The sequence below is a fragment of the Oryza brachyantha genome, chromosome 8 (genome assembly GCF_000231095.2).
Source record: "Oryza brachyantha chromosome 8, ObraRS2, whole genome shotgun sequence".
Taxonomy (NCBI): Eukaryota; Viridiplantae; Streptophyta; class Magnoliopsida; order Poales; family Poaceae; genus Oryza; species Oryza brachyantha.
Window position 1 is genome coordinate 2,085,360 of NC_023170.2, and position 10,131 is coordinate 2,095,490.

General features: G+C 37.1%; 1 protein-coding gene across 1 annotated transcript; it reads right to left on the minus strand.

The window, feature by feature from the left end:
* Window positions 1-1,125: 1,125 nt before the first annotated feature.
* LOC102721472 (monocopper oxidase-like protein SKU5) lies at window positions 1,126-7,051 on the minus strand. The gene is made up of 9 exons (XM_006659779.3): window positions 6,758-7,051; window positions 5,945-6,054; window positions 4,646-4,916; window positions 4,136-4,274; window positions 3,278-3,647; window positions 2,280-2,645; window positions 2,108-2,186; window positions 1,798-1,997; window positions 1,126-1,465 (listed from the first exon to the last, which is right to left on the minus strand). Exons 1-9 carry the CDS (start codon window positions 6,902-6,904, stop codon window positions 1,354-1,356), a joined length of 1,794 nt encoding a protein of 597 aa, XP_006659842.2. The 5' UTR covers window positions 6,905-7,051; the 3' UTR covers window positions 1,126-1,353.
* Window positions 7,052-10,131: the final 3,080 nt, after the last annotated feature.

The window sequence follows — 10,131 nt, forward strand, 5'->3', positions numbered from 1 at the left end:
CTATGTTTAATGCTTTATTTAGATGTCCAAAGATTTGATGTGATGTTTTTAGGAAAAAAATTTGGGAACTAAACAAGGCTTTAGTATTACTTATAAGTCCAAGACTAGGAGAACCGAAACATAAAAAAAAATTTAAATATAGACTTAAAAAACAACAACATTAAACTAAGAAAAGCAAAAGGAGTATATATACAAAATCACTGTCAACAATATTTTAGTATGTATACATACATATAGTGTGTGTTTGGTTGACTGTATAATCATAGTCTGCTCTGTATCCTCTAGTCTGGCTGCTCTTAACTTGGATAGGTTGATTAATGTGGTATTAGTATTACAGTAGAGATATATCGCTAAGTGTGAATTAATAACTTGACAGTAGCTTAGATTGGCTCGCTTTCTGTGAGCTATACATCACCTCGAGTTCATAGGTAGTGTCAAATCCTCTCGCAAGACAAAACCAACTCTAAAATCAGTCAGGTCTTGCGCTTCCGCACAAGTCACAACGGCGCGCAGGCCCTCTATGGCGAGGTTGGCTCTGCGTTCGTGCGCAGCCCACTCAAGTGATACGGACGATCGCACGAGGCCTACTCGAGCAACGCACACATGACGGCGCAGGCTATGTGCGACCCACTCGCTAGTCTTGTGCTCACAGACAACAGACATTTTTTTGAAAAATCATTACTCCTTTTTATAATTATATAGATAGCTACATGTCAAATTTTATAAAACAACACTTTTAACACCACCCATCTATATATTACCACGCAAGCAAAATCATCTGGTATGTACCATCTTCAATGAGGTGAGAGAAGAGGGTTGTTCGTTACGTGAGCATATTGCATGCGCTTGCTATCCTATAACAAATCAATGAATTTTTAAGAAGCAGCTGTTTGATAGTCAGTTTTTGATAATCTAGAAAAGCTTCTAAATCTAGCTTCTCCAACTTCTGAATTCTTAGTTCATTTTCAAAATTTGTAACTATAAATTCTGTAGACCATTTAAAGCAACTTCAGACAGAAACAGTTTTTGAAAAAAACTATAGCTGAGAGAAGCTCCTCCAGACAGGCTCTTTGATCAGGTAATAAGGTAAAACCTGCATACATGCTATCTCAGGTGAAAGACATTGAGAACAAAACCCATAGGTTAATTGACCTTTTTTTTCATTTGTAGAATCCAACTTTTGCACTTCACACAGACAGCCTTTCAAGTTGTTCTGTTACTCAAAGAACAATGATCACTACCATAGGGGAAAATTTCTCAGATATTATAGTAAACTGTATAATTGGCATTACCAATCTGGATTTCTATCACCCACAGAGACTAACTAAAAGATATCCTCTGATTCAAACAAGTTTAACTGAAAATCACAGCTGCAACTATCAGCAACACCATTGCAAGAACTCTTGCGCTCCGCCGATCTGCAGCTTGTGCGGATGACTTGTTGCTTACCTGGTGAATCTGTGGCCTGCAAGATTTTTCAGAATTCAATATAAGTGGTCAAGAATATAATGCACTACTCACTCTGTTTCACAGTAAGCGTAATTTTGTACTATCTATATTCATCATTTGATCATCCGTCATGTTTTCAAAAAAATTACGATTAGTATTTAATTGTTATTAGATGATAAAATATAAATAGTACTTTATGTGTGACACTGTTTTATAATTTTTTATATTTTATTAAATAAGACGAACAGTCAAACAATAGACATGGAAATTCACAAATGCAGTTATATTAGGACGGAAGTAATATCACTGGACCAAAGAGAAGACAAGACATGTTCAGCTGAAACTTACTTCTGCAGGTCTTTCAGTAGACCACAGTACAATGCATTATCTGGCTTGATCATTTCGGTGATGTTGTATCCCAGTGGATCAGCCACTTTGACATAGACCTCCTGCCCATTGTACCAGTTATCCAGCTTCTCGGACCGGAGATTCCAGATGCCAACATTGTCGAGGGAGACAAGAACTGCAGTCCACCCTCCAGGGAAAACCTGTTCACAGTGCAAAATGCTGCATTGTTCAGAATGTTCAAGGTTGCATATATGTCTGAGGTATATATACAGCTTTTTCATGACCATATTTTCTTTAAGAAGTTGTGTACCTGAGTAGTGCTGCGAAAGACAGCATCCCAGTTGTTGTACCGGCCCCTGCAATCTGGTGTCCACTCACCATAATCCATCCTGAAAATTCAACACGGTAGTGTAGATGATTAGCCTGAAATTCACAAAATGATTACATGATGAAGGAAGCTATTTTGGTTTTTCATCACCTACCCAACAACAAAGAATGAGTAACCATCCAGATGGTAGGTCTGAACATCGGTGTCATTGTTCTGAAAGACGATCTCGAGGAAGCCCTTGTACGACGCGTTCAGCGCAGATGAGGCCATCCGTGGTGGTGCATTGCTTGGCACTGTGGGGAAGTCAGCCTTGTACACTCCAGTCAGGTTGTGGAGATCAGCAAGCCTCAGTGGAGTCTCCGGGGATGAGTACGAGATCCTGTTCACCGTCCTCCGAAGCTTCCCATTGATGCGCAAGGGCAACTCGTTCTTCAGAACGAAGGTCTGGGTGATGTTGATGGAGCCATAGTGGAATGACCCCTGCGGATTTGGACGTGCAGCACCAGAAGTCGTATTCATTCTGAAAAAAACAAAACACAATTGCAATGGTTATCAATGTAGAACGAGCAATTTTACCATCCTTGAGAAGGTATCAGGAGGTACTACTATTTTCTATCTCTTAGTATCTTAAATACTAGAAGATACCAAATTTTATATAGAAAACAGTGGTACCTCCTTAAGGATGAGAAAAATACTCACGTAGAACATTTCGTTTTTATGATAAGCAATTTTACCATCATTGAAAAAGTACCAAGAGATACTACTGTTTCCTATATAAAATTTGGTAGATACTAGAAGATACTAAATTTTACAAAGAAAACAGTGGTACCTTCTTAAGTATGGGAAAAATGCTCACGTAGAACATTTCGTTATGATGAACAATTTTATCATCTTTGAGAAGGTACAAAGAGGTACTACTGTTTTCTATATAAAATTTAGTACCTCTTAGTATCTTACATAGAAAACAGTGGTACCTCCTTAAGGATGGGAAAAATGCTCTTTTGTGATATAGCCACTGAAAATTAGACACATCATTAAAATTAAATGATGCTTACAATCAGTAGCATCATAGTTACTAATAATGCAAGGATATTGTAAGTAAAGACTAAGGAGTAAAGAGCACAATACTACTCTCCAGTGATCAAAACTGACCTGACAGACTTGGCTTGGTCCATGGAATAGGACTTGTAATAGACATCATTTGGAGCATCAGGGAGGGGGCCAGAAGCTCTTCCTTTGGAGTTTGAGTACTGCAGGATGGCCACACCAGTGACATCGCGCCAGCGAGGCTCGTTCGCGACGAACCTTGGGCTCGCCACAATGTAGTAGTCAGTGCTTGCATTTTGGTCCATGGTCACCAAGAAGGAGTATGACTGTCCCACATGGATGTCCAGGTTGGTGTAATTCTGCTGAAGAGTGTAGGTTCCTTCAGCCTCTACTAGAAGCATGTTGTGACTCTGGATTCTGAAGTTTAGGCTAGTTGAGGTGCCGACATTGTGCACACGGAAGCGATATGTTTTGCCTGTCACAATTAGATGGAATATTTTTCAAGAACAGATTGTCAGAGCGTTATAGTTGGCATGACTGATGGGGATTTTTGCAGTAGTCCTGATAGCTGATCAATCATATGCATCCTTTTAAACGTCCAAATATATGTATGTAAATGCAGCTAGATATCCAGACGTTGAAAAATCTGCCCTTTGCAACTACAAAATAGCAGAATTGATAAAGGCAGTCTTTCAATTATTTGTGATTAATAACTGTGCACGGTGTTAGATATGATGTTTTTTTTCCATGGAAGTATGATTCTTTAGTTTTCCAAATTTTGAGTGCATATCGAGAATGTTTAGCACTTGTATCCACTGTTAAAAAAAAACTGGATATTTGCAAGTACAGGTTACTAAGGAATCAACTGATGCAATCGCAGAAAACTAATGATAGGTCAGAGTGTCACGTATAAACAATTGCAAATATGAGGAGAAACAAAGTATGCTCAAAGAGACAGCTTACCTGGCTCAACTCCAACAATTTCATGTTGAAGACCCTCTGGAACCAATGTGTTGTCATATTGGTAAGGGCCTTTCCCATTAATCAGAATTCCATCTGGTATCCCGAGATCCTTGCCATCATCTAGCATTTTCCTCAGTTCCTTCATTGCACAGAGATATTTTCTCACATTGAAGGAAGAACAGACATAAATATCTTCATAAATTAAATCATGCCACTATTTTTTACTGTGTTCCAGTTCTTGTAAATCAGGTCAGGGTCTCATAACATGTTTAGAAATGAACCTATGATGAAACACTACAATTCTCTTCAGAAAGTAAAGCTCCAAGTATCATTCCACACATATCTATGTGTCCATTTGACCATCTTTGCAACACAAACCAATAAAGATCGATCACTATGCCAGTTGAGAGATCAAGAAAGCAATCCATTAGATCTCCCAGACTATCTATGAACACTGGCACTGTCAGCTAAACTGCAGACACCAACAGCTGGAGAGAGCTCGGAGCTTACGACGTGGCTCTCGGTGTACCAGTCCCCGATGAACAAGGTGACGTCGCCGTCGGGGTGGCCGAAGGGGACGGGCACGACGGCGCGGTTGTTGACGGTGACCGGGCCGAACCCGCCGGCGGCTCGCTGGAGGCCAAGCGAAGGGAAGTAGAAGAAGCTGCCGATCTGGTCCTTGAGCTGGAACTGGTAGGTCCAGTTCCACCCGGGAGGGATCGGGCAGTTGGTGCCGGCGACGCCGTCCTGCCATGAGTTCATCCTCATCTGGATCCCATCCCTGCCATGAATGAATGAATGCCATGAGCTCTCTCCATTGCAGAGAAAATTTGGCGCCAATGGCTCACCCATTGCTGCAGGTGGCCTAGCCTAGCCACACTTTTGAAAAGGACAACTTGCAAATAACACCCTGCTGAACTTGGCATTTTGCATGTTGTGTTGTGTGTAGCTTAACATTTACAACCTTCTTGTTAAGTTACAAAGTGCGACAAAGATCGGGTACAACTGTATAAGATACTGTAAATTGTATAGTAGGCTACTAATATAGTCTCATCATTTTCACTTATGCATATAGTTATAAGCTAAATTTTAATTTTTAAAACTTATATTTAGAGTTGATTTGGGGTTTTTCATCGTAATATATTTTCCAACATTTACTTTAGATCGCTAAAAACACATATATAAAAGTTTTAACCATAAATTATTTAATTGTTAATAAGCGGTTTTCACTTATTAAAGTAAAACGATGCGACTGCTAGTAAGTCAAGAATTCATGTATTGACCTGAAATGGATTTTTTTTTGTCAAAAAAAGAATGTAATAGGAATTCATGTATTGAACTGAATTGAATTTTTGTTTGAAAAATTGCAATACAATAAAATGGAAAATAGTGCTGTATTAAGTTGTCAAGATAATGAATCGATGATACTGAGCATTGTGAACAAAAGAACTTGAGAAATGGGAAAAGCTATGGATAAGTGCAGCTATGTGCCTATCCTATATCACATTCTCAATATACCATAAGCATATATGGATACATGACACACCAATTTAGCCCATAAATGCCCCAGATGCAGCATGCATGCCTAATATAATGCCCAAGAATAGGCCCCATAGAATGGAAGTATACAGCTAAGATCCAACTATAAATGTGATGGTTAGTCCAATAGAAGCAGAAACTGAAACTTAAAACAAGGTGCACATTTCATTAATAGAGAAAATTAAACAAATTCTCAACAAAATGACATGCTCCAGCTTGTTTTATTAATTTTGGATTATGCAATTGAAATGCAGGAGTAGCAAGTACTACCAGGTGAGGAGGAGGGGCTCATCCAGGTTGTTTCGGACGTTCACCCTCACGTTCCAGTTGGTTGTCACGTTCAGGAGTGGGCCCGGGAACTGGTTGTTTATCGCAATCACCTGAAAATAATCAAGTATTTGCATAGATGCCATCAGAAAACAATTCTTGCACATAACAAAATTGCCTCCATAAGTGCCAAAATAAACAACTTTTCTCTTTGCAAATCTCAAAATGGATCAAAATCAACCCCAAAAAAAAAAAAGGAATCACAGATGAAAAGAAACCACAAGAAGGAAGAACCATGCAGGTTTAGAAACAGAAGCAGAAATCCAACCCATAAGAGACTGGATTATTCTTTTCCTCTGTTTTCTACGTAATATTGAATTTTTTATTTGTCGACGATAAATTTGCAATCTTTGTAGCATCAGATTTATTTTAGCAGGAAATGCGGTTACGGTGTCTGTGATTATTACAGCCCCTGCAAGAACAAGTAAGAGACAGAACCGAAACGGCCACGACGAGACGAGATCGTGCGATCGAAACTGCCCACGCAAACCGGAAGAGAAAAAAGGAAGCATTTTTAACCCCAAAATTCATCAAACGAACCACAAACCCACGCAAAAAAAGGGTCTTTTTTCGGTTCGAACTCGCGCAGGATCGATGGGAACCGCGAAGAACATGGAGAAATTTTTCGGATGGAAACCGCGAAGAACAGGAAGAAATAAAATCAGACAAGGGTGGCCGAAAATCTCGGAAGAAACTTTTTGGCTGCTGCCATGGCCGCAGCAGCGTGCTGCTCTCTCCTCTGGCTCTAAACCCCACCTTCTGCGAGACGCCGAGCGGCGCCACCGTCATGTACCCGACATCCCACCGCACCTCGCGCGTCGGCTCGCCGGCGGACGCGGCCGCCGCCGCCGCCGCGACGGCCGTGACCACCACCACCACCGCCGCCGCAACCGGCGCCGCCATCCTACCACCTCCCTCTCTCTCTCTCTCCTCTGGTGCAGAGAGAGGTTTTGGTCTCTCTCCCTCTCTAGAGTTTGTGTGGGGTTTTCAAGTAGAAAAAAAAAGTGGAAGAGGAGAGAAGGACAAAAGGAAGGGAAGGCAGCAAAGGGCAGAGGAAAGATGAGCCATTTTTACCATTTGTGATTTGTGAGTGTGTTATAAAAAGGAAGTTTTGGAGGAGCTTTAATTTACTTCCAAAATGCTACTTACTAAATTGACAGCTCCTACAGTATTTTTTTTATTTTTTTAAAGAAAAATGTTTACAGGTTTCAGAAATAATAAAGTAGAGTTGAGTATAACAGCTGTAATAATAGGTGTTTATGCCTGGGATCTGTTAATTGTGGATTTTTCTAAGATTGTGTTCGATTCAGAGGTTGGCTCGACATTTTTTTTCACGTAAAATGAGATAAGTTATTAGCACATTATCAATTAAGTTTTAGTGACTAAAAACTTATTGAATGGATTTGTTTGGTTTCTCAAAGAAACCTCTAAATATATATAAAGTGTTTTATAAAATATACTCCGAGCTCTAGAAGTATGATGTACTCGTAAGTAGTTAAGCCGGCTAAGTGGTGACCTAAGTGATTATTAGGGATGAGTGAATATACATGCAATGTTTTACGTGTTCTACGATAACGCACTTGCTTTGTTCCAAAATTTAAGTTAATTTAGTTGTTTTCAAGTCAAACTTCTTTAATATTAGTCAAATTTATAAAAACTATAAATATTTATACCATTAAATTAGTTTCATTAAATATATATAGCATATATTGTAATAGCGCATTTATTTGGTATTTGCATATGTTAATAATATTTTATAAGCTTGATTAAAATTAGGGAAGTTTGATTTCAAACAAAATTAAAACATTTCACGTTTTGCGACAGATGAAGGGGAACTTATGCACTTGTACGCCTCCTATTAATCTAGCCAATGGGCATATGGACTGGTTAACGTATTGCTGCATGGTGAGGCTACAAGTTGCATGGTACTACCTTGGTCGTAAAATATACGACCTCTGTGCTAAAATGATTTTTTTGTCATTGTTTAATGTTTGATCATCCGTCTTATTAGAAAAATTATAAAGAAATTTAAAAAATTAGTCACGTGTAAAGTACTATTCATGTTTTATCATCTAGTAACAATAAAAATATTAATTATAAAAAAATAAAATAAGACGAAGAGGCAAACATTAGCTTATTTTGCAACAGAGGGGGGGTAACAACTACTAAATCTATATTTTTCTTTTTATACAATCATAAGCTTTCACCATTAGAGTTATTTATATATTTTTCTCAACTCATCCAATCACACTCTTTATATCTTTAATTTCACTAAACTTTTTAATACTTGTTATTAGATCTAAAACTTCAAATATTTTTGGGACGAATGGAGTATTACAGTGTTAATAATCAGATATATGGAATATCTTGATTTGAACTATTCCCTCAGTTCCAAAATAAAAGCATCTTTAGGCTGTTTATAGAATATTAATGTGGGATCGAAAAAATTACCCTTTGTCACTGCGGTGGTGAATTTTTGAATTTTGGATGGTTTAGATTTTCTTTCCAAGTTTCTGATTGGGTTAGAAATTATTGATTTGATGAGAATTATGGGAATAAATGCAGGAATGCTTAAAGTATCGTGTACAATTTGAATCATAGCAATTTTTATATTTTTGAACGGATGGGTAGCCAAATTCTACACAAACTATGCCTAGATATATACTTGCTTCAAGTGAATTAACCATGTGATGTGTTGCCAAAGTGCAGGGGTTCGATGAAGAGCTATGGGTTATGGTTAAACCTAATTAAGTTATATGGTTATGCAAGTCTTGCGCATAATGCAAGGACATATCAGCAATGGATGTGTTCATCAATTAATGTGGGAGTTTTGCAAACTCAGCATGCGTATGGTTTAGCTGTTTAGGCCTTTTGTGTTGGAATATGTCCATTAAGGTTCAAGTAGTAGACTTATACCGGAACTTATATATGGCTACTATTAGTGTAAATTTTAATAGTGTCATTATAATTTTGCAAAGTTAGAGATATGTCATAGATATCTCGTTGAGGATGGCATATCTCTAATTTAGCAAAATTATAATGACAAATCTTGGATTTTTTTTCTATTTCGCTGTTAGGTCATATCGGTCGACTACTAGCGACTATCGTGACTTCGTTAATCTCATCATTGCTTTAATAGCATATCTAGGATTTTTAATATAGGATTTTTAGTATAGGTGATCCAATTTAAACATTTTCTTAAACACCATAAATGTAATATGACAATATAAATACAAGTGTATAATGATTAAAACTATGTTCTGATACATTAATAAGTGAGTTGTTTTTCTTTTTTTTTTCTTACGAAAGGATTTTTTTCCTTTTTAACATATATTGATCATATGCTAGAATTTTGTGGATTATCTCGGGACCAACTTCTGTATATGCCACTAAATGACTTAATCTATCTTAAATATGGCTGAAACCTCCAATGTGATCATGGGGATATGTGTCCATTGGTAATTTTATTTAAAAGATGAACATGAAGTGTTTTCCTTTGATAATAGACAACATTGAAGACCATATCTAGTGGCAACCGTTAAGCCATTAAGTTCTTTTTATAAATAATCTTTAATTCTGTACACAATAGGGTATTACTAATTTGTTACTCTGCAATATCATATATGCAAGATTACAAACAAGATAAAAAAAATTGGACATTGGATTGTAGAGGATAGCTAGTTTATTTTCTATTACCTTTATTTCACATTATAAGATTTTTTTTAGTCTTTCTATATTCTTACAACTACTACTTCCTCTGGTAAAATATATTTGTCGTTTAGGACAATATTTGATCCAACTTCTAAAATTCCGACGAGCAATTTTGAGTCAACATAAAATTATAAAATCTAATAAGCTTATGATATTATGATAATACTTTTCGAGAAAAATCTATATGTATTATTTATTTTATATTTAAACTAAGCATTCAAGAAATTATTGCTGGTTTAGGACAAGATATTGCATGTCGGAACTTGACCAAATCTGGTCTTAAACAACAAACATTTTTAATGTTTTATCGGATGGATTAATAAATCTAAATACATATATAAACATATTCATTGATCCATAAATAAATCTAAGTAGGATCAAACCACTTATAATACGAAAGAGATGGAGTACTGCGTTAT